Genomic DNA, 24,137 nt, shown 5'->3' with positions numbered 1-24,137 from the left:
AGCATCTCCCAGAGTGGTAGAAAACACATCTGAGAGCCAGGAACGCTCAGTGCCAGAATGCTATAGCAACAGCGATGACAGTTTCTGATGGTGATTTTTCATGCTCAGGAACATTAGTCAAGACTGCTGTTAAAAATAGTTTCTGCAGCAGTTCCACCACCAAGTTCAATGATGTAAAGAAGGAGGAGAAAGGAGTCAAGCAATGACAGCAATATCGAGTTCAGCAAGCTGGACTGGTGTTCTCAATTCCAGTTTCCAGAGGACTCAAACAGGCTGGACTGAGGATGCATCCTACAAATAACGCACCCAGGCTCCCTTTTTAAGCACGGCGAGGAGGCAAATGCTTTCATTTTCATACAGAGGTGTGACATCCCTGCAGCAGGCACTGCACAAAGCAGCAGGCTCTACCATTGAGGAGGAATATTTTAAATAAGGAGCAGAACAACACACAGTTCCCTTGCTTTCAAGTCAGATTTTACCATACAGGCTCAGCAAAAACTTCAAGTTTTAGCAACAGGCAGCTAGTCAAAGTTGTCCCAACACTATTCTGGGGCATCAGATTAATTTTTCCTGTGATCAGCTATTGTAGAGGGCTCTTCACAGGAGCTTTGTGTATGTCCATGTGAAAGTAACTCAGTGTTTTCAGCCAGTTTCATTCTTAAGAATCAGGGACCACAGAACTAAAGCTGAAGGAAATGCTGCTGATTCTGATACAAAGTCTTCTACCCTGCTTACAGCGGGAACTGCAAACATACCCATGCCATTGTCTAAACCACAAGAGAAAGAAGCTCTGACATAGCCTTTTAAAAGTGTTTATTGATGGTTATTAGATGGAATGATGGCGCAATAGTGCAAACCACTGTGCAATTGGGAGAACACACTCCCTTCCCAGCCTTCACATTTACTTTATTATACAGGAGACATGGAATAAGGATTAAATACAAAATGGGTCAGTATGCTGCATTTACCACACTCCGTTGGGCTTTGGACAGAGTACTGTTCCCTCAGTGCATGTCTGTTCAGAGCTACATCGAAATGGGGAGTGGCTACGACATTCTGTCCAGCTCTACTAGCAAGACAGTTGGAACCAGCGATCTTTTTCATTTGCACACACATCCTCAGTCTGAAATACCTAGCACTTCACTCAGCCAGTTTCTGCACTTTGTTTCATAAAGAATGGAAAATACCAGATGTTCACGAGCCACACATAATATTTACTAGTACGCTACAAGTGAGCTTCAAGAGTACTTTGTCAGAAGCAAGATTTCAGCTAATACTCATCTATCTTGCTAGCTTGTAAACTTAGGTGCCCACTTCCTCATTGGTGCGTCATTTTCCCCCTGGAAGCTTCTAAAAACAATTAGGAGTGAGCAGCTACACTTTGTGTTTCTAGTGCTTGAGAGTCAGCATTGGAAGAGATTTATTTGTCCAATAATACACCACCAGCTAGTTTCTCTAAAGAAGTTGCATTGTTAGATTATACACCAAAGAACATCCTGTCCTCAAATGATGCATTTTAGAAAAAAACCAACCCCAACCACGCTCAAAAAATTAAACAACACAGTTACGAGTCTCAAGGCTAAACTGACCAGCACGCAGTGGTTCCAACCATCATCCATGCATACTTCTCCTTGCCTTTCAAATCTGTAACAACATCTTTCTCTTCAAGTGACCACAGCCCCTTGGAGACTGATAAAACCATGGGGCAGATACTGGAGACTTTAGAAACTGCTGGGTTAAGGTAATGTGAATCGATGTTCTGCCCTCTTTGAATGTCATTCTTATTCCAGTCCAACAAAGTTACCTATACATATAAAATGTTAAAGTTGTGCCACTTGTCAAAAACAAGACATCTCCAATTATTGATCACACTTCAGCATACAGTTGGGACAGGGAATAATACATTACAGAAAGCAAAACCACAAGATTTTAGTTACATAAAACAATATAATTTGTATATAAACTGATAAATACTGTCTCCATGGTTCACTAATTCCAAATACTAGTTATCTGCACATTAGTTGCTAATATCTATTACTAGAAGTAGTTCCAGCTTGTGCTCTCTCAGGGTGGTCAATTCATTTCTGAGACTAGTCAGCCTGTTCGCTCTGAGGGAAAAAAAATATCTCAGCAATGAGACTAGGTTCCACGTGAAGATTTCATTTTGCTGTCTTCCAGATAATGAGTCCTATGATTATAGAAACCACAGCAAGACCAAGAATCAGGATACAGATCTTCTTACGGGATTTCTTCTAATAAAAGAAGAAAAAAAGCCACTGACACAAGCAACAGGCGACAAGAGGAAAGAGCAAGTTCACCAGTTAACATTACTAACTTTGGCAAACTAGAGCCAACACCCAACTGACACCCACACTTATTCCAGAGAAGTAACCAGTGTAGTCTGAACGCTTTTACACGTTCCTTAAACTGCATGATCCTACAGAGAAGTGTTTTTAGTTTTAGGAGCACAGTGGTCTAAGAGATGCAGTTAACTCAAAATGTGACAAATTTTGCTTTCCTTAAGGAAAATGCAAGCTTTACTTCAACTTGGCAACACCTACCACATGCTTTTCAGCCTAAGGGACACCACCATGGCTTCAAAGGAAAGCCAAACATCTCTAGCTATTTAGATTTTCCAGAAAAGACTAATAAAACTGTTAAGCAGTTCTCCGATACCATCTCTCTTTGGTCACTTCGTGTTGGTGGAGAAACAGTATTGCATTTTCACAGTTTAAATGATTTAATATACAGTTACTGTACTTTGATTTTACAGCTTTGATCACTTTATTCATCATAGGAAACTACAGTCTGTCCACTTACACCACATATTTTTAACTTAGTATCTAAGGATTTGAGGATAGTTATATATAACCACTTCCTTCTCCATCCAGAAAAACACATCCAGTGCATGTCCAATAGCTCCCAAATTTAGATTTATAACATACCTCAAAACTTCATAAAAGGAACCACAAAAAACACTGAATATCCTACACAAATGGGATTTTAGCAGCAGTGAGAACCAGTGCAAGAGATTTTGATGGGACAGGGAGAATAGACTATGGGATAGAAACTCAGCAGTTAGAAAGAAGGGTGCCGCAAATCCTGCTCACCAGAACTTTCATGAGGATTTTTGCACATCAGTGTCTTGGCTGATACATTTACAAGATGGATACAACATGAGAATTTGTTCTTGTTTAACTATTCTGCTAACTCCTGAAAAAGGCAAAGACAGCTAAACACTTAAACTTGCTGAGCACACCTACATGAAGGAACAGACTGACTATATATCCTCTGAAGTAGAAGGGTAATTTCAATACTGTGTTTTTGACTCAAGTGCTTTATCTATTCCTTGCAGCACAATTTTGAGTGAGTGCCAACTTGCACAAGCTGTTTTTAATAACTTGTTTGGTGTGCTGCAGTCCTCAGTATCTGTCTTGTTATGCCTGTTCCATTATTGCTCAACTGTACATTGACAATAATGCAAGCATACAGAATTTACCTGATAATAGGCAGCTCTCTGTAACTGCTCACTGGCTCTTTCCACATGGACTTCTGCACTTTCCACATTTGCCTCTATGCTATCTATGGAAAAATAGGAGAACTCATTGTAAAATATTTCAGAGCTTCAGTGTTTAAAGAAAAATAATCAGAAATACAATGCTTTTTACACAATATACTGGAAAATTTAATCTCTATAGGGAAAATATGTAATTGCAAGAAAAAGAAACTTCCTATTATCCAAACACACTTACCAATCATATCTCCTTGGTCATGAATCATCATGGCTAAATCCTTAAATATCTGATTGACATCCAAAATGTCTGCCTGAAGACAACAGTTTGACAAGTTATAACAAACATTGGTTACAATATTTCTAATCCTCATTCTTAATACCTCTTCTGACCACTGCTCAAAGTGTCAGAATAGACACCATCATTCACTGACTGAGGTGACTTGATGCTACTGTCTATGGAACTTGGGCTTAACACAAGAGCCTACAATATTTCTGCTACTGAATATTTGTTTCATCACACTAGCATTTAGCACAGTTAGGAACTGAGATGAATACTGTAACATGAGTTGCTCCTACCATCTCTGAAGGATCATCAGTCAACACCGAAGGAAAATATACCTAGTCTCCTTCAACAGGACCAGGGAGATTGATCTTGGCATCAATCCTCTCTATGAGGAACTCTGTTCCTCCACCTTCATTCAGATTTCCTCAGCCCATCCCATTAGTTAGCACTGCACGACTTCTTTGGTTTATCTCCCAATACTGTTAACTGTGCAGGATCTACCGGTCACCTCTAATTGCCTGATTGCTGTTTCTCTTTCTTTAATGAGTTCAAGGTCCTGTTCAGTTATTGCCACATCTTCTTCCTGAGACTGCATTTGATTCCAATCTTCACCACTGGAAAGAGATGGAAAGAAAGTACGACTCTTTCTCTGAGTATAGGTACTTCCACACTCCATTTATAGCAAAGCACCAGTGAGACAAAGTTGAAAAGTTTCCTACAGAACAGCCCCGAGGTTCCTGGCCCTGCAACAGTGTACAGGGACAGGACCCATTTGTTACAACAGTTACAAATTGGAACGACTGAAAAAAAGGGACAGATCAGGAAAAGTGAAGAAACTGGAAACCAGTTACATGCATAGAACACACTGTTCTATCATGTGACAGTTATCTACAGCGTTACAGAAGAAACCTCCTTATTTCAGTTCTGCTTTTCTTTAAATACCTGTACCTTCCTTCCCTCTCACCATCCCCTAAAAAGGGAGACATCTGGGTGAAAGTTTCAATAGAGTAGCCTGCAAGCACAACATTATCAGAACAAAGGAACACCTGACAAGCATCTGGATTCAAAGATTCTCACTTGCCATCTGGCATTTGGAGATAAGAATAAAGTGGTTTAGAATTTTAATTTATTAGTCTAGTAAGAACTTCAAATTAAATCACACACCAAAAGAGATGTTAAAACCCAAACAACTCTGCATCCCAGTCTACCTCTCTCCTGATGAGCTGGTACTTTGTAACTGCTGCATGAGTTACACGAATTATAGTGATGTACCTATAACACAAGGCCATCTATATGCTCAGCATAGAAAATTCTTCAAGGGCAACATCTCCCTCTTCTCAACAAAGAGAAGTGTGCTGGAAAGCATTGTAACTTCCCAGTGTTAGGTATGCAACACTAAATAGCAAGTCTTAAAGCCACAAAGTGCCAAAAGAAACGAAGAAAAACTACATGACTAGGTCAGAGACAGCTGACCATCCCAGTAATTCAGCTCTGAGACGACAGTAGAGTTTTCAGCTATTTAAGGCAGAAGTTTCTGACACGTAGTACACAAGAACAACTTCAAATGTGAAGTACCTGCTGCGTGCCACTCTCTCTCACCGAGCTAAGAGCCTCTGCATGAACAGGTACCTGTCTGGGTCCCCTTGCTTTAGTGAGCCAGGCCTTCAAACTCATCCCAGCATCTGTGTGACTGAACAACCTGTGGTCTTCACTCCTGACGCACTATGTGAAAGCACAGGGCTAATGAAGGGGATGCACACCAAGCAGCTGATCGGATGAAGTGCAGTTTGCAGAGGGAGGATGTACAGATGAGACATGTAAGCGAGGTCTCTTGATTTAGAAAGTTAAAGGATTTGTACAGATAGGGCCAACAGATTTCATCCCAGTTTTCTCAAACATACATACAGTAGAAACCGACACAGTGATCACAGATACTTCTGGAGTGTCTTGAGTTCTCTTTACCACACTGTAGAGTTGATGGAACATTTTACAAACCTATCTACTATGCGGGCACACTATTATTGCAGAACTGATACAACTGACAGATGACAGTAATGCTGTCTTGTGCATGTTCTAGGGTTAGTTTGCCAGTGCATAATGTCCAGGACTTCTGAATTTAAGGCAGCCTCATCCACTACTCTGTAATAGATCCAGCCGGGCTGCTAGAGAGCACCCAAACCCATGAAATAAACATGCAGCTCTTTGAAGAAAGAGTCACAGTGAGGGAAATCCTGTCTGGAAATCTTGTGCTCACAGCCCAGAAAGCAAGGAGCTTCAACTGCCCCATACTAGGGATGTACTGTTCCCCTCAGGGCAGTAATCACACAATCTACATTTGAGGAGGATAAAATACTGTCATATGCAGTTAATTTTCTACCTTGTATATTACAAGTACAGTAATAATTGCATTTCAAATCTTTATGCTTTGCATTCAGCTAGCAGAGCCTGGCCCAAGTCACAATAACATATCTTACCACAAAATCTTTAGTTATATGCAGTTAAAAGTATGTGTCAAGAGCACAAGAAGCTGTTACCTATCAAATGAAACAAGCTGTTCTTCTCTGAACCGCTCATCAGCCTGGAAGAGATAAATGAGTTATTCGTCTTGCAGACTACCAGGACCACTCGCAAAAATCAACAGGAGTATCTTGAAGACAAAGGCATATATCGTCCAGAGAGTTCTTTGAGAATGCCACCGTCTCTTCAGCTTTCAGATTTAACTTAGATTAATTAAGATTAGATTTAGATTCATCTTTAGATTTAATTTTCAGATTCAGATTGTCTCTGCAAATCAGAGGCTACTGAGTGATCAAAAGCAGCTAGTCCACTTACTCAGATCAGCTGTTTGTCAGTTTCTTTCTCAACATGTAGCAAAAAATTTAGAGCATAATTCAACAGATAAATGTGTTCCCTTGTAGAAATTAAGAACGCACACTTAACACAAAGCCCCAAGGCAAGGGGAGAAAAATGCTTTCACTGGCCTTTTTATTATGAATTCTTAGTAGCCACAGGGGTTTGTCAAAACATGATAGGGAGAAGGTTTGAACATACATTGGAGACGTTAGCAGGACAGAAGATATAAGAAAATAAAAAAACATAGTGTGAGATTTAAGATGTAATTTAAGGTGGGGTAAGCTTCCAACTGACCTCTTAAATTTGACAGGGCTGACATCAAGCAAAGAGCAGCCTGCAATACTTTACTATTAACTATACTTGGACTCCCCATCTCATCCTCCACAACATTTGCAACTACCAGGATTCCTTCCATCCTTTACTAACATTGACAAGAAGCACACTGAAATGAGTGCCTAGTACTTACAACATCTGGAATGGCAAAAGTAATGTGCCGAGGCCTCATCTGCACTCAGTAATGTGTCAGTGGACAGCTATGAAGTTGGTAGGCAAGTACAAGATCTCTCAAAAGACTTGTAGTTCACTATATCAATACAAAATTCCTATAAATACTTACAGAGATACGGGAGCCAGCTCTCGCCCTTGCTACAGTCTCTTTTTCCTTCTCTGACACTCGCCTCTGTATTGCCTGGAAGTTATTTAAGGCCGTGGAGAAGTCATTCATTAAACGTTCTTTCTGAAGCCTCTGTTGGCGCTAAAGAATTGAAACAAAAACAAGTGTTCAGATATTCCCATTCCAATGTAACTGTCAGACTCTCAAAAAAACCACCATCATAACAACAATGAATGCTGGCATTCAAGGGATCTTTTGGTTCCAGCATTCTGGGGCACTGGAGAGAATAAAAAGCCCACCATATTTTAATTTGTTATACCAAATGCTCTATGCCTTGCCTACTGCAGAACAGTTTTGTGCAATAAGGTTCTCTAACTTCAATCTAGTTTTAAGTCTGAAGTAGAGAGGTCTTATACACCATTACTTTTATTCAAATCACATTCCAGTAATCTACCACATCTAATTATGTACCTTTTGGATACCTACAATGCCTTTACTTAGCTAACCTGGTAGTACTTAACTTTCTCTTGCCTGGTAAGACAAACCCTTTAACTTTCTTACAAATATACGAGTCCCACATTTCCAGAACTAATAACTACACCCATTACCCCAGTTTCATAAGCTGTCTCTCCCACTCATGCCACACTACAAGCCTGCTATTATTTGATTCGAGAATATCCTTAGTCCTGATAAGGATTTCAGTTTAACTTTTCTCCAAATACATTAGTTGTAATATTCCTTTTCATCCTCATTTTACAGTATCAACTCATTTAGCCCCCACAGAACATCTCCTTCAAGTGTTGTGACATCCCAGTTATGGGAAACAAGAAGTTGTGAAAAAGCTTGTCTCAAGGACACACAATACTCTGGTCAGTTCTTATGTTTTCCATTAGAGAGATTCACAACAGCTGTCTCAAACTGAAGGCTTTCCAGTATTGTAATCCTTCAACAAGTTTGTAGCAATTCAACGGCCATTTCAAGGAAATAAATGTTTTCAATTATTTTTTTCTATAATAAGCCACCACAGCAGCCTCATAATACACTGCAGCTTCCATCTGAGCTGTCTGGAAGCAACAACCCCTCTGCCAGAGGAGATCCCCAGCATGTTGATGCCAGCTCCTGCAGATTTTGACTGGACTGCTCCAACAGGTTTCACTAGGCTAGTCACTGCTGCATCCAGTGAGACACACATGACAGGAATTTATTCACCAGAGGGAGATTAACTGAAAAATATTTGCTGAACAAACAGGCAAAATGTGGCCATGCTTACAACGGGCATATAAACCTTTAAATACAGAATTAGACTAAGACAACATCTGCTGACCCACATCCACAGATCATCCCACAACAGTATCACAAAAGCAGATACACCCGTATTGTGGTAGTGATTTAAAGTAGAGCAAGAAAATGTCAACAGCAGAGGACTGTCCTTTCTCTTTCCCATAGGGAGGGGGAACTCAAAGGACTATTTGGCAAGAGATAAAGTCATAATCATTGCCTCACTGTATTTTGCTTTATTCAAACATGAGCAAGGTGAGTCAGCTTTCCCCCCCTCCCTGCTAATAAATCACATGCAAGGGAAAGCTTTTTGGCATGATCACATTTCATACAGACACGCAGTCTGCTCTGAGTTCTTACCCTAAAACACTGCCTTGCATCACCAGGCACTTTGTAAAGAAGATTATTTTTCAGAAATTTACTCAGAAAACCAGAATTGCATACTCAACTCTCCCCAGACATTTAGGGCTTCTTATTCTCATCTGAGTAAGTTTTATACCTGTTTGCCACTGGGAAACATTGTTTTCCCAGTGTCATATAAGCAGCCAGGATGTAGCCAGTTTAATGTTTCCCTACTTTGACAACATTCTTCATTGCAAAAGGCTGCTGTCTCTTCAGCTGTGCCAACGCAAGCTTTGTGAGGTTGTGCTCTAAGCTAGTTTCATGAAATGAGTGATTCAAAAATACATCCACATTCTGTGTGCCTACCTGTTCAGAAGCAGAGAGGGGAAGTGGTAGAGACCCCAACTCCTTTAGATATTCATTGGTCTCTTTGGCAAGGCGGTTTGCAGAATGCTGTAGCTGTTGTCTGAAACAGAAGTTCAAAAGCAGTTACACCAGCTTCTATCTAAAAAGCAGTCTCCGAGCATTTCAGTTTCCAAAATAAGGACCAAGTTGGGGTTCTGAGATCACACATCTTTATGGTGGTTTTTTTTTTTTTACCTTAATGGAACGGACCTTTTACCATCAACTTGACTCTGGACTATGTTTTAAAAAAAGATTCAAAGAACTTCTGTGCTCCCTGCTAACTAGTATAATTCAGTAGTTTTAAGAAGTTATTTTTCTCCAATGGCATAAGAGGAGAAATTCAAGGGAGAGACAACTTTATTCAGTGAACATAATCATTCTTCTAGGGTGAATTCCTTGTGGTAACAACTGGTAATTAACGGTTCACTTGACAACCACCAAATCCATTGGTTAAATGTACATTTGATAAAAGTACAAAGACTCAGAGATATTAAATTCTTACATTTTTTGTGAAAATTAATGGCCAGAAGAGGAATGATCCAGCTTCTGCTTTGGGAAATGCTAGCCTTTCCCTCGAGCCTTTATGTTTTCAAACAACGTTGCAATTCAAAGCTATTGTTGCAAAGGATCTAGTGCAGCAGCACCTTCATCAGTACCACAATACAGAAAAACATTAGTTACATTGAACTTAATGTAAAGTCATCATCTTGTACATCAAAAATGCAGTTTATTAGAAAGAATGGTAGTGCTTCACAGAGAACAGGACTATTAAGTTTTATTTTGCAGCCATATGCACAAAAACTAATAGCGTAAACCAGGAAGACACAAAATACTAAAACAAGAACCATTTTTTTTTGGCATTCAATGGACAGAAGATGCTTAAATGAAAGTCACTTATTCAGTCCAGTAGATATAGAAACCAAAGTATTCAGGCTGCATTATTGTATAAGTTGACACTGCGATATGTGAGCTGAATAAACCACCCATGCATTTTTGTATTAAATTTGTGCAGCAGCTGACAACTTGTGGAGTGCAGCCACTTTCACCTTAAAGAGGAGGGCCATTTCTACAATGAAATTAAATGGAAAGACATTTGTTTGGTCACCAGTTATTAGTTCTTTAATCCACCGATTAAATACAGATTGAGTCAATTGAGCAGCTCAGGCAAACAAATTCCTTTCTCTTGCAACTGGGCTCTGATCTCATCCTTCAAATCTAGTGTATGTAGCTATCACCACAAGTTATGAACTTATCCAAAAATCGGCGATTATAAAAAATGGGGAAGTTGCGTTTTCAGAGATTCAAGGTACAGTCACATGAAGAGATAATGGAAGAACTTACTTCCAAGTTTTCTTTTATGACTCCACAAATGAGTCTTCTCATAACTTGCTATTTATACTTTACAAGTTTGTAAAAGATGCACAGACAGACTCCCTGTTCAGTCTCTCTAGGAGTCAGTTTGGACTATGCCTGTTTAAATGTCTTCTATATTGCACCCCACTGGCATATTATTCTTCTGAAATTACATGTGGCATTTTGGCGGCCATATAGGATTGCTAATCTTTCTAGTGCGTAAATCCATCTGTACCACAAGCTACTTTTTCATCAATTATGGGTCTTCCTGGCTGTTTTTCCTTATTGTTCTTATGTGAGGACCAAGTACCTAGTGTGGCATTCATTTCTTCTAAACCACAAGTGAAGCTACTATGGCTAGTCCTCAGAGTACAGCTGTACATGGCTGATGTACTACTACCCTTTTTAAATAAACTATACTGTTTCTAACCATTCCTATCCAGTATTTTTGTATGGCTTCTCCAAAGTCCTGCAGAAACACCTTAATTCATCCAGTAAACTCCTTAACGCAGCTAGTCATTTTTGGTTTGTAGGACTGTATTAAATTTATCTAATAAAGCATCTCCCCAGAGCTCTAAGTTCCTCTAAGAATACAGACAGAAATGAAGCAGAACCTATACAAATGTTAGCCCATTTAATACTTACAAGTTCTCCTGAAGCTTGCTGGAATCCTGCTTGGTTCCCAGCTGGCTCATCAAATTCTTTATTTGAGCAGCTGAAGATAAAGAGATCACAAGATGAGTTAGTAAGACAAGTCCTAGTGTATTTTATTCCTTCTTGAATGTATTCTTCTAGCTTTCCCCAAAGGATTTCTCTCAATGTTTGACTTAACTCAAGCTGGTAAGACAACACTTATATTCTTTGCTTTAAATGCAAAGTGTATTTTAAACATCCCCATTTAGACACGATCCAGCCTAACAGACTAACTTTCAGATAAGAAAGTGATAGTGAGGCACACATACCCCAAAGACAAGTCTGTGGAGCTAAAAGCTTGTGCATTCCTCTTCCTCAGCCTTTTTAGATCAACTAACAGCTGTTTGTTTCTATCAGACTTGCTATTTGTGCATTTTAGGCTATCACTGCTGCAGAACAACTTTACTACACTGTGTTGCCACTTCTACGTATTCTAAAGTAAATTATTAGTGCTCTGTTAAAAATAAAATAAGAATAAAAAGCCAAGGGTTGCTATCAGTTAAAAAAAAAAAAATCTGATTTTTCCTACTCATGATGGCGCAAACCTTCTGCAATACTGGCACAAACAACCTTTCAAGAACAGCAGATAGCAATGGTTCACAGCTTGCATCAATCTGAAATCATGTAGCAAGAAGAGATATTCTAGCCCTCTTTCTCCCCTATCTCCTATGTTTTTCCTCTATTTTCCTTGTGTAGGCACTAGTGATCATGCAACCACAGAATGAATCGCATCAAACCGTTAACCTACCTGAAAAGCAAGTACCATCTTCTCTCCCCACTTCCTCTACCTTCAAAGATTATTTTTTTGACAGATCAGCAAGCTGATCCACTTTATGCCGCAGCTGCACAATTTTTAGCATTACTAAAGATGCTGAGCACACCACTCATGACAGCAGCACAATGTCTGACTGGCTCAAATCGATCATGAAATCATAGGATTCTTCATCAAGAATCGAGAGAGGCAAGACCAAGGAGGATCAACTTAATACAGTTCTACAGGCACCTGCATTGAGTTGAAATACCTGATGACTTTAACAAGAGCTACTTCCAATTCAGGGGTGTAATTTCTGCTTTCGGCCTGGAGCAAGCCACTTCAGCTGATTAAATGTATTGCTGAAGGAGCAGCAGATTGCTACAAAGGCCACTTCTTTTAAAGTGATGTTCAATGGCAGCTCAGCTAAAGGCTGCAATATAACTTAATCAGTAATTAGGCAGATATTCTAGCTTTTGCATGCAGCGAGAGTATTCTCACTGAGAATTCTAGACTTTTATTACCTCATACGTGAGCAGGTGTTTAGCAGCTCCTTATACACTGAGTTGAACACGGCTTCTAGCAAGCAAGACCGCACATATTCCACAGCTCCATCAGCCACAGGAAGGTCAGAGAAGTTCATAAGTTAAACGGTCAAATGGCACACAGACTATACTCTGTAGGTGGATATCAAGGACTTTTCAAATAGCACTTGCACTATAACATCTACATACTCTGCGATGTATTTTTTTCCTCCATTGGGGTAGATTCTTGCACAAGCCCCATTTCCACACCAGGCGATGGGCTTTTTGTCCTGATCTGAGCCAGGTTCAGCAGGTCGCTATGCTTAGCTTATTTCAGCCAACAGCAATGCATGGAGTCTGTACAAAATGAGAGCAAAATGTCTGGGAGGCCAAAGGAAGGGGCTGGAGCTCTTCACCTTTATCCTTTGCATAGTGGGTATGTGTATCAACATAGAGAGCCTGCTCAGTCAGCAGCTTTCAGTCTCCAAACCCCTTCAATTTCAGGCTGTAAAGCCTTCCACATACTGACTATTTTACACTTAAGATCACTTAAAACGTTTCGATGTCTGCTCTAGATGCTTAGGTAATGTAACAATCTTGCAAGCAACAGTTTTGCCAGCTCAGGTCACCAGTTTTCTGTACATTCTGTGTGAAATGCTAATATAGAGTTTCCCAAAAGGAGTGAATAACAGCCCGCTGTGTCCACCATTTGCTTGCTGTTTTCCCTACAGGGAATGAAAGGAGAAATGAGGGCTTAAGGCTTCAATATCTCTTCTCCTCCTAGGCCTGAATGGGAAGCTTTTATAAAATGTGTAATAAAGTTAATTACCATAACGTTAAGTCAGATGTTCTGTGTGTTCCCACCCACCTCTATAAAAACTGTAAGGCTATTTGTTTCATTTGAGATAGGCAGCGCACGGAGATAGGATGGCTGCTGGTCATGAGACAGTGGGAGCTTGTCCTATGAGAAAGAGAAGCTGAACTACTTAAAAGGGGAGGCTCACAGGGAGATGTCCCATGGAGCGGAGGGGGGGTGTAAAGAAAAAAACAAACAAACAAACAAAAAAAAGAGAAAAAAAAGGGAAAAACCCAGGCAACCCATGTTATTTGGTGAACTTAAAAGCAATTCAACTAGCAGCCATGCCTATACTGAGAGGAAATGAACACGACTGAGCAACAGCAAGCCAGTTTCAGCAATATTAATAGCTTTGTACAATTGAATTGGAGAAGTCACCAACTTTCAGAGGCACCAACATGTTCAACTGACCTTGCCCCTAAAAACTTCCATGGTTACTTGGACAATTAATGCCTTTTTTAGCAAAGGCAGTATCCTTAGGAAGGGGTTATATCAAAGACTCTTTGGAAATGCCTCATGTAGTAAGCAGTATTTCAGCAATCAATACCAGGATTTCAATGATTACAGAATCACGGAATGGTTGGGGTTGGAAGGGCCCTCTGGAGATCATTTAGTCCAACCCCCTGCCAAAGCAGGGTCACCCAGAGCACGTTGCACAGGGTTGCATCTAGGTAGGTTTTGAATATCTCTAGAGAAGGAGACTCCACAACCTCCCTAGGCAGCCTGTGCCAGGGCTCTGGCACCCTCAAAGTAAAGAAGTTTTTCCTCATTAGCTTACAACACTGATAATTTTCTCTTAACGACAACCATATGACCAAGAAACTGCAATGCCGTTTAATTAATGACAATCTGTTCAGCAGCAGAACACTTCCCTGCAGAGCTCTGCCAGCACATTTAAGAGGAAACGAGCAAGTTAACACCAGCCTTCAGAAATCCCTGCAACAGCAGCTCCTCCGAGACACCCCACGCAAGGTGGGGTGACGACCTTTGGCTCCCTGCTTCCCCTCCAGCACCCCACCGAAGGCACCTAAGGGCGAACCAGCAGCCGGGCTCTTGCCAGGGCTGACAGAGGGTGTCAGTTTCGCTGGGGAAGGGCGCAGCTTGGTAAAAATCACATAAACACCGCACCAAATGCGACAGGAGCGCCTGTTTTGCCCAGGCCAGCAGTTAATTACACCGCACGGAGGAGGAAGCCCAGCTGCCGTGTGCCCACGGGGAAGCGAGGCCCGCACCCCCGGGGGACCCCCGCTGCTGCCGGCCGGGCCAGCCCTGGGTCCGCCCGCGGCTCTGCCAGCCCCGGGGCGGGGCGGCGGCTCCCGCTGGACCCCCCTGAGGAGCGCTTCACGCCGCACCACCGGCGAGGCGGCCTCCGCGCTCCTCCCGGGGCGCGGCCGGGCCGGGCCGCCCCTTCCTCCCACCCGGCGCACTCACTGTACTGCGCGATGCGCTGCACGTTGGCGCTGCATGTCTGGATGATGCCGCCGAAGTCCCGCGGCGGGGGCGGCGCCCCGGGGCGGTGGGGGTCCAGCGGGCCGTACGACATGGCCGGGGCAGCGGGGACGGAGACAGGCAGCGAGCGCGGCTCCGCCGGGCCCGGCTGACAGCGCCCCCCCGCCTCTGCGCATGCGCTGCCGCCGCCGGGCGCTGCTGACGGAGCGGCCGCAGATGCGCGAGGTGCGGCCGGCGGCGCGTGCGCACTCGAGGGGCGGGAGCGCGCGGGGTGGGCGGTAGCGGGTGCGCGGGGTGGCCGCGGCGGTGAGGGGGAGCGCGGCGTGGGGTCGGGCGGCGAGGGGCGGTACGGCACGGCACGGCACTGCGGCCCGCGGCTGCCCGGCAGGACGCTGAGGAGGAGCGGCACGGCATGGCTGTCTGTGGCACCGTGGCCCACGATTGCCCGGCAGGGTGCTGAGGAGCGGCACAGCACGGCATGGCTCTCTGTGGCACCATGGCCCACGGCTGGCCATGGCACCGTGGCCCATGGCTGCCTGGCAGAGTGCTGAGGAGCAGCACGGCATGGCTGCCCGTGACGCTGCAGCCATGGCTGCCCAGCAGGACACTGAGGAGCAGCACGGCATGGCTGGCCATGGCACCGTAGCCCACGATTGCCCGGCAGGGGGCTGAGGAGCGGCACAGCACGGCATGGCTCTCTGTGGCACCATGGCCCATGGCTGCTTGGCAGGACACTGAGGAGGAGCGGCACGGCATGGCTGGCTGTGCCACCATGGCCCACGGCTGGCTATGGCACCGTGGCCCATGGCTGCCCAGCAGGACACTGAGGAGCAGCATGGCACGGCTGTCTGACACTGTGGCACCATGGCCCATGGCTGCCTGGCAGGGCTCTGAGGAGCAGCAAGGCACTGCTCTGCGAGGCACTGTGACCCATGGCTGCCTGGCAGGGCACTGAGGAGGAGCCGTGGCTCTGAGCGCGAGGTTTCACTACCAAGCAGTACGACCATCAGGTAATTGTGAGGAGAAGCTGTGCCCTCCCCTGAATCCAGGACCTGATGGTTTTTGTGGAACAGGCCATTTCCTGATGCGCCTCATCCTGTGGCCAGATGCCAGGGCCCACCCAAGGGAAGCGGGGGAACGTGTTGTTGCAGACCCAGGGGAAGCCAAGACTGTTTTGATCGTAGCCTGTGCTTGCGTGAGTGCAATGCAAAATGAGGTAGCTAATGGTTTAGGCCTCATTAGATGAGATAAATCCTGCTGTAGTGCCTCTGAAAGACAATGAATGCTCTCGGCTTTCTAAAGGGCCTAGAATTTATAATTAGCCAATAATACAGTGAGACAATAATGAATAATTGTTTAAAAGTAGAGCATACATAACAATTTGTCATTAAACTTTATCCCTTATCTTTCCATTATTATAGATCTGTCAAAGACAATTCTGAGATTCTTTCCATATAATACTACTTTAAATTGCATCTCAAAACCTGACACACATATACTGGCTCCTGGGGAAATGCCTTTTTCAAGGTAGCAAAGCAATTTAATTTAAATAATCGGTTCTATAATTTGTTTGATCTGATAACTAATTTTAAAGCTAAAGCTGCACAATTAGTTTCTTTTTTTCCTGTTTTAATTTCAGCTTGAAATATATAATGAACTAAATTACAGGTGCTTTTTTAATGCCACCGCTGAAGGCAATCTTATCTGAACTTAAAAAAATCATTGTAGTCAACGAATGAAAACATTTGTGCCATTCCTGAAGACACTGAAGTGGTATTCACTCTGCTGGTATAAATAGCACTGTTACCTGAAAATGCAGCCTCGGAAGAAGAAAATGGCTTCACTGCTAACAATGCCTTCCAATAAATTAACAAAGGTGATACTGTGATCATTTATTACACAGGCAAGTCCATGTTTAAGGCTTCAGTCAAAGGCAAAATCCTATCAGTGACTGAAGAGGTGTTCTCCCTGGTTTCAGGTAGCAGATGCTGATGGGGGAGGTGGACATGTCACCTGACTGGATCATAGAATCACAGAGTGGTTTGGGTTGGAAGGGACCTTAAAGCCCATCTAGTTCCAACCCCCTGCCACGGGCAGGGACACCTTCCACCAGACCAGGTTGCTCCAAGCCCCATCCAACCTGGCCTTGAACACTGCCAGGGAGGGGGCAGCCACAGCTTCTCTGGGCAACCTGGGCCAGGGTCTCACCACCCTCACAGCAAAGAATTTCTTCCTAATATCTAATTTAATCTCCCCTCTTTCAGTTTAAAACCGTTCCCCCTCGTCCTATCACTCCACGCCCTTGTAAAAAGCCCCTCTCCCGCTTTCCTGTAGCCCCTTCAGGTACTGGAAGGTGCTAGAAGGTCTCCCTGGAGCCTTCTCTTCTCCAGGCTGAACAGCCCCAGCTCTCTCAGCCTGTCTCCAGAGCAGAGGGGCTCCAGCCCTCTGAGCATCTTTGTGGCCTCCTCTGGACTCGCTCCAACAGCTCCGTGTCCTTCTTCTGTTGGGGCCCCAGAGCTGGACGCAGCACTGCAGGGGGGGTCTCAGGAGAGCGGAGCAGAGGGGCAGAATCCCCTCCCTCGCCCTGCTGGCCACGCTGCTGGGGATGCAGCCCAGGACACGGGTGGCTTTCTGGGCTGCCAGCGCACGTTGCTGGCTCATGGTGAGCTTCTTTTCAACCATCACCCCCAAGTCCTTCTCCTCAGGGCTGCTCTCAATCCATTCTCCACTCAACCTGTGTTTGTGCTTGGGATTGCCCCGACCCACGTGCAGGACCTTGCACTTGGCCTGGTTGAACTTCATGCGGTTCACACGGGCCCACCTCAAGCCTGTCAAGGTCCCTCTGGATGGCATCCCTTCCCTCCAGCGTGGCGACTGCACCGCACAGCTTGGTGTCACAATTCAGTTTTGATTTGGTCCAGTTCAGTATTTGATTTTGAGTTTCAGTGTTTATTTGTTAGTGAAGCTGTTGGTGTGTCCGTTTCTCTATGATAAGCACAATAAAAATGAGGTATTTTGATATAAAAAGCATTAATATTGCAATGTGTGTTCACAGAGATCACAAAATAATCACTTTAGCAATATCAGAATATAAACTAGGAGGAAAACATTTAGAAATATAAAAAGAAGCTTTTTAAATGTTGAAGACAATTTGCATTTTAAAATTATTTAAAATTCACAGTATTTTTACACAGTTTCTCAACTTACCTCTTTTTCTTCAGTTAGTAATGCAATGCTAGCTTTCAAATCAAGAGTAAAGAAATTTAAGTTAACATCCATTTCTGCTACCTGCTGCAGAAGCTATGGTATTTTAAGGAAAGTACATCCAATCTTTGAACAAAACATGAGGCCATGCCCTGTAAGAAGTAAAGAAGTCAGTGTATGGATGATTAAAAGAGTGTAAATATTTCTTTGAGAAATGCCTGATACAGTAACAAATTTCTAATTCCAGGCTTGTCCACAACAGGTCAAAATTACGGTAAATACAGAGCAGGGCTGTGGATGAAAACTGTGTGTGCAATAGAGATTATTAAACTTTAAGCACATTAACAGTTTGTTGAAGTCCGCTTGACCGCTGGTTTGCTTGAAACAGCACGTAGGCAAATACTTGCAGGTCCTGAATTGTTAAAACACTTGTTCACATTCAACAAGTCTTTGGTGAGCACAGACAGGACTGAGGACAAAGGCAGCAGGTGTTGGAGAGGGCACCAAGGGTACCAGACAATTCCCAGATTGACCCCATTCGTGACAGAAATGAATGTGAAACAGAATGTAGTAAATTCCAATAAACAGGACTACAAATTTTAGTGAAGCACCATTTTTTACCCTATTTAAGAGTATTAACAAACTGGAACATGCTTTTCAGCTTCAGAAGTATTCTAGGAGAAATAACCCTCATCCCCCACAAATTACATTCCTAAGAAAGGCTTCGTAAAATAAATGGAAGTAAAGTGAACATATGGTGGTGTTGGAGTGCAGCAGCAAGTGATTTGTACTGCAAGTGGTCTCTTTTAGATACACTAAATAAGCAAACCATTGTCAGGAGATGAAAATACACTTTAAAGAAGTGAAGCAGCACTTTAAAAGGGTTTTCTTTGTCTCTTGACAGAAGGTTACTGTGAAAATCCAGATCCCTGTCTTGGCTGTGTCTGATTCATGGTTCCTGAAGATCTGTAATGACAGTGGAATTGTTTGGCTGCAGCTGAGATGTACAGTATGTTCTCCTGGATGAGCTGTTCTTCTGAAAGAGTGTCCATTTTCGTGTGGTGCAGTTGCTGTGATAAAATCCCACACTCCCTCCCTTCCTTTGAAGAATAATGACACTCTCATCTGAGAGCAAAGAAGATCTTTTTCTTTCTCTTTTGTTCTGTTTGTCAGTGTCAGCTCTGAAGCAGAGACAGACAAACAGCCAGTCTCTTGAAGATGGACGTGCTTTATTGTGTAAATTTCTGGCCTGATAATTTACACACGATATTGTCTGGCTGAAAAGCACCAGCGTCTTCTCTAGGTGCTTTTGTACCCTGGGAGTTGTTATTTTTTTATTTTGGGAAAACCAATAAAAATGTTAATTCCAAAAGAAGGGAGTCTCTGGGTCATGAGATTTCGCTGCGCACATTGGCTGACCCATGGGGGAGGAAGGGAGCGCAGACAGCTATTTCCCACTCTATATACCTTCATCGTCATCAGGCATAACTGATTGCAAAATCAATCCGTGTTGTGTACCTGGATCTCCCCGCTCCAATTCTGTCTGAAAAAGTAAAGCTTGGTTATGAGAAAAAAGTTTACAGCCATTTTAAGTTGGGGAATTTATTCAGTATTTGAAGAACCAATTCTTCAATTGTAGGAGAATTGCCAATATCTTCTTTTGCACACTTCTTCAATGAAATAGGACCATCTATAGAGACATGAAGCCTGCAGACCAAATGAGCAGTAGAAAGCAGAGGAATGACTCACAGACCACAGAGGTAATCTCTGGGGTCTATGGAAGCTTGTGGCATACAAGGAGTGTCGATCTGCTGGAGGGCAGGAAGGCTCTGCAGAGGCATCTGGACAGGCTGGATCCATGGGCCGAGGCCACTGTGTGAGGTTCAACAAGGCCAAGTGTCGGGTCCTGCACTTGGGGCACAACAACCCCACGCACTGCTACAGGCTGGGGGAGAGTGGCTGGAAAGTGCCTGGTGGAAAAGGACCTGGGGGTGCTGGTCGATGGTGGCTGAATATGAGCCGGCAGTGTGCCCAGGTGGCCAAGAAGGCCACCAGCATCCTGGCTTGTATCAGCACTGGTGTGGCCAGCAGGACTAGGGCAGGGATCGTCCCTCTGTGCTCGGCACTGGTGAGGCCGCACCTCAAATCCTGGGTGCAGTTCTGGGCCCCTCACGACAAGAAAGACCTTGAGGTGCTGGAGCGAGTCCAGAGAAGGGCAACGGGGCTGGTGAAGGGTCTGGAGCACAAGTGTGATGAGGAGCGGCTGAGGGACCTGGGGGTGTTTAGCCTGGAGAAAAGGAGGCTGAGGGGAGACCTTCTTGCTCTCTACAACTGCCTGAAAGGAGGGTGTAGTGAGGTGGGGTCGGTCTCTTCTCCCAGGTAACAAGTGATAGGATGAGAGGAAATGGCCTCAAGTTGTGCCAGGGGAGGTTTAGATTGGAGATCAGGAACAATTTCTTCCCTGAAAGGGTTGTCAAGCATTGGAACAGGCTGCCCAGGGCAGTGGTGGAGTCCCCATCCTGGAGGGATTTAAAAGCTGTGTAGATGTGGTGCTGAGGGACATAGGTTAGTGGTGGCCTTGGCAGTGCTGCGTTAATGGTTGGACTCGATGATCTTAAAGGTCCTTTCCAAGCAAAACGATTCTATGATTCTATGATTCTATACACAACGAAGGGTGATGCACGTGTCCTCCACCAGTGCTGGCTGCTGCCCTTTGGGGATTGCCCCTGCACTGCTTATCTGCCTACAGACTCAGCAGTGTGAATTCATCCTAGTTTCTAAACGTATCAAAAGAAGTCTCCAGCTCTCCAAGGAAGATTAGTCTTTTTTCCGTCCTACATTTCTCTTGGGACTGAAGAACAATCCTCCCCCAAGAAACTGCTGTGGGGAGCAATAGTGGGTGGCAAGGAGAGCATACATATGCAAGGAAGGATCAGCTGGATTCTCACACAGCTATCTACGCTGTATTACCATAACAAAAGCCACCAGTTTGCATGCTGCTAGAATGAATTTAGGTTCTTTCTTCTTCATCGGTTAATCCAATCATGGAAGAAGATAACTAGCATCTCCAGAGTGCCTGTAATGCCTGTTCATGACCACGTCTTCAAAGATCTTTCAAAGAACTTCATAAAGATAAATCTAATTTGGAGTGATCCCTAGAGAGGGAAACAGGATGTTGAAAATATCGTGGTTGTGTGCACAAAACACCGTGGTTGGATGCACTACAGACCTGTCAGTCAAAAGGAAGATTTGGAAGCACAGAGAGGATACAGAGAAGGAAAACTACAAAGACAGCAGTGCCGTGGGTCATCACAATCGAGGTGATGCCTGGAAGCCCAGCAAGCTGTGGTTCTGCCTGCTGGTTTTTAGTTTTGAGACCACAGATGTGCAGAGGTGCAAAGTGGCATTCCTAGTGAACACAGACGTGTTTGGCAGGCAGGAAGGTGATGACAGAGTTGCCTGTCAGGATCAGTCCTGCTCTGGAGGTACTTTTCACATAATTGCTACTTACTGCTCCCGGTCAGCAGTGGCAAGCAGCTCATTGCCAGGTGGAAGGGCCCTCTGGCTGGCAATGAGCAGGTCATGGAGGCCCGATGTTTGCAGAGCCTGGAATCTGAGCAGTAAGGCAAAGCGGGGTTGGGAAGCCCTGGAACCCTCATTAGGCATCATGCACGCCTTCCTACTTGGGTATGTTACCTAAGCATGACGTGTTTCTGCTGTGTCTTCAAGTGACGTGCCATATCTGTACCGCTCTGAGTTGGAGGATCCTCCTGACCATGGTGGAAGAAAAGAGCAGTGCTGGAGCTCTCCAGGAGAGTCCCTCTCCAGGAGAGTCCCTTTCCAGGATCCCACACTTTGATGACCATCACTGATGGGATGCAGAGGACAGGACACTGGTGATAACACGTCTGACCATCTGGTGCATGTTGGCATAGAGGAGTGTCTATGTCAAGCCATGGCAGAGACCTGACAGACTGCCTTTATTTTCTGTAGTGCCTCAAAATCCTTGGAAAGTCTCCAGAAGCAGAGCGTGGGAAGGAACTGACCTGCAGACTGTGTGGACAAAACAGAGGATTGGAGTTGTCAGCAGAGCTGTCTTGCCTGTGTACCAGACAGCGACCTATGCACTGAGCTGGGTCTCGCTTCCCCTCCACCAAACTCATGGTGTGGCTTGGCGAGACCTCTGTGTTCCCACCATGCTTACAGCAATAACCAGTCTCCACACCAGGCAGAAATGAAGATTGTTGGCTCTTATTTATTTCAGGAGAGGCTATGGCAGCGTTGATCAGGAAGGCAAAGGCTCCAGGGACCCGAGCATCCGAGAGGGCAAGAACCTTCCAGCATGGTCCCACTCCTCAGGAGAAACTCCTTGCTCACTGGTCATTCATTTGCTATTTTATTTTCCAGTGAGCGGGCAATATAATCAGAAACAGCCTGTATGCTGGTGGGCTGGAGGGTGCTAAATGTCCTAAATGGTTTTAAAATAAGGCTATAGATGGCATCTGGCAACAGTAAACTAGGGACAAGACCCGGACAGCCATAGCTGGCAGACCAAGAGCATCTGTGTGACAATGATGTGATACAGCTGAGCCAGCACAAGGCAAAACCTTTTGTTACAAATCACAATTCACTGTTAAAGTCAGTAAAGTTCCTCATACTGGAAAACCTTGCACAAACTGGACAACAGCACTGGCTGCAGACAGGGAGGTGGGGGATGCTTGAACGTCCAGGGGTATGTGTGGTCCTGGAGCAGTACAGCTGCATCTGCTTCCCACCAGTCCTGGGGCTGGGAAGCAGGTGGGACAGCGGGCTGGAAAATCTTGGTCAACCACAAGTTTTTCAACAGGATCTGTGTTTTGTTTCGTACCAAGAACAAGGTGATATTTGATGGAAATTCAAAACAATTCACATAGTTGGCCTGTGGAACTCACTGCTGGAGGAAGTCACCGGGAGATGCTTAGCAAAAAGGATGGGATGACAATGAGAGCGGAAGAACCCAGAGAGGCTTTCAGCTGTGTTCAGAGGGCCACTGTGCTGTGCACGTCAAAGCACAGGCTCTCTAAAGATGCGTCTCGTGGCAAATCGCTTCTGCTTCTGGCTGGAGCAGCTGGTTGTGGCTGGTCGTGCAGGCAGCACCGTGGATTTGGCAGACCTCAGACTTCCTGCAGTCGGACAGTTTCTGCGTTATCTGCCCTGAGGATGTGGTCGGTAGGTATCGGTATTGACAGGTGATTCAAGATTTTGGGAGTCTGTAGAGCACAGTGCTACAGCCCACGAGTGCGTGGCCACAGAAGACATTTGTGGAGAAGGATGCTCCTGGGTATGGGCAGCGTGGGTTATCGTGCACTTCATACCTGTGTTACCTGAGCACAGGGACAGTGATCACAAGGCTTTTATGAAACATGGACTCACCATTGTTGAGCAGACATGATTTGTCTGAGACTGCACACGAAGTCTGTGGCAGAGCTGTAAAGGAGACCTGTGCCACCTAAGTTCTGATTTAGACTAAATAACAGTCATTCTCTGACAATAGGGGCATGAATTTGTTACTGTGCCGCTGTAGTGGCTGGGCCATGCTGCCAGTCCTTGGCATGTCCAGCTTCCCCGGATCCAGGGCACAGAAAGCATCTGAAGGCACTTGCAGTGCCTGTTGAGCATTTGGGGTTGGGGGCAGGAGGTCCCCAACACATGAAGTGCTGGTGCAGGAGCAGAGCGTGGTGGACCAGGATCGGCCCTGCTCCAATGGAAGTGGGGAGATGGGACATGGGGAGCTCATGGGGCAGAAAAGGAGTTTTGCAGAAGGAGTTAAAGCAACAGAAATAGCTTTGGGGGAGATCCCCATAACGCTGGTGTGCTCACAGTATGTTCTGCTTCGGCGAGGAGGAGGATTTCCAGGGCCCTGGCTCTTTGCTCCCATTTCTGAGGGTGCAAAATGTGGTGGTGTCACCGCCGTTACACACAGCCCACGCATCCCTCCGCCTTTGGAGCAACCAGCATGGCTGTGGGAGGAAGGGGCCAG

The 24,137-nt window shown here is 44.6% G+C and overlaps 1 protein-coding gene across 1 annotated transcript; it reads right to left on the bottom strand.

Moving 5' to 3' along the window:
- Positions 1–796: 796 nt before the first annotated feature.
- Positions 797–15,050, bottom strand: STX12 (syntaxin 12). The gene is made up of 9 exons (XM_068417805.1): positions 14,897–15,050; positions 11,287–11,356; positions 9,250–9,349; positions 7,267–7,404; positions 6,332–6,375; positions 4,306–4,411; positions 3,753–3,825; positions 3,500–3,582; positions 797–2,252 (listed from the first exon to the last, which is right to left on the bottom strand). Exons 1-9 carry the CDS (start codon positions 15,006–15,008, stop codon positions 2,160–2,162), a joined length of 819 nt encoding a protein of 272 aa, XP_068273906.1. The 5' UTR covers positions 15,009–15,050; the 3' UTR covers positions 797–2,159.
- Between the last annotated feature and the right edge of the window lie 9,087 nt (positions 15,051–24,137).

The sequence above is a fragment of the Nyctibius grandis genome, chromosome 24 (genome assembly GCF_013368605.1).
Source record: "Nyctibius grandis isolate bNycGra1 chromosome 24, bNycGra1.pri, whole genome shotgun sequence".
NCBI lineage: Eukaryota > Metazoa > Chordata > Aves > Nyctibiiformes > Nyctibiidae > Nyctibius > Nyctibius grandis.
Note: the sequence above shows the minus strand (reverse complement) of the source record. Positions and strands in the feature narration are given on the sequence as shown.

Excerpts from the sequence above, each read along its gene's own strand:
- STX12 (XM_068417805.1), bottom strand. The coding sequence starts at position 15,008 with ATGTCGTACGGCCCGCTGGACCCCCACCGCCCCGGGGCGCCGCCCCCG. Across the intron at positions 11,357-14,896 it reads GCAGCGCATCGCGCAGTACA|CTGCTCAAATAAAGAATTTG; the intron begins GTGAGTGCGCCG and ends CTTTATCTTCAG. Across the intron at positions 7,405-9,249 it reads CCCTCTCTGCTTCTGAACAG|CGCCAACAGAGGCTTCAGAA; the intron begins GTAGGCACACAG and ends TCAATTCTTTAG.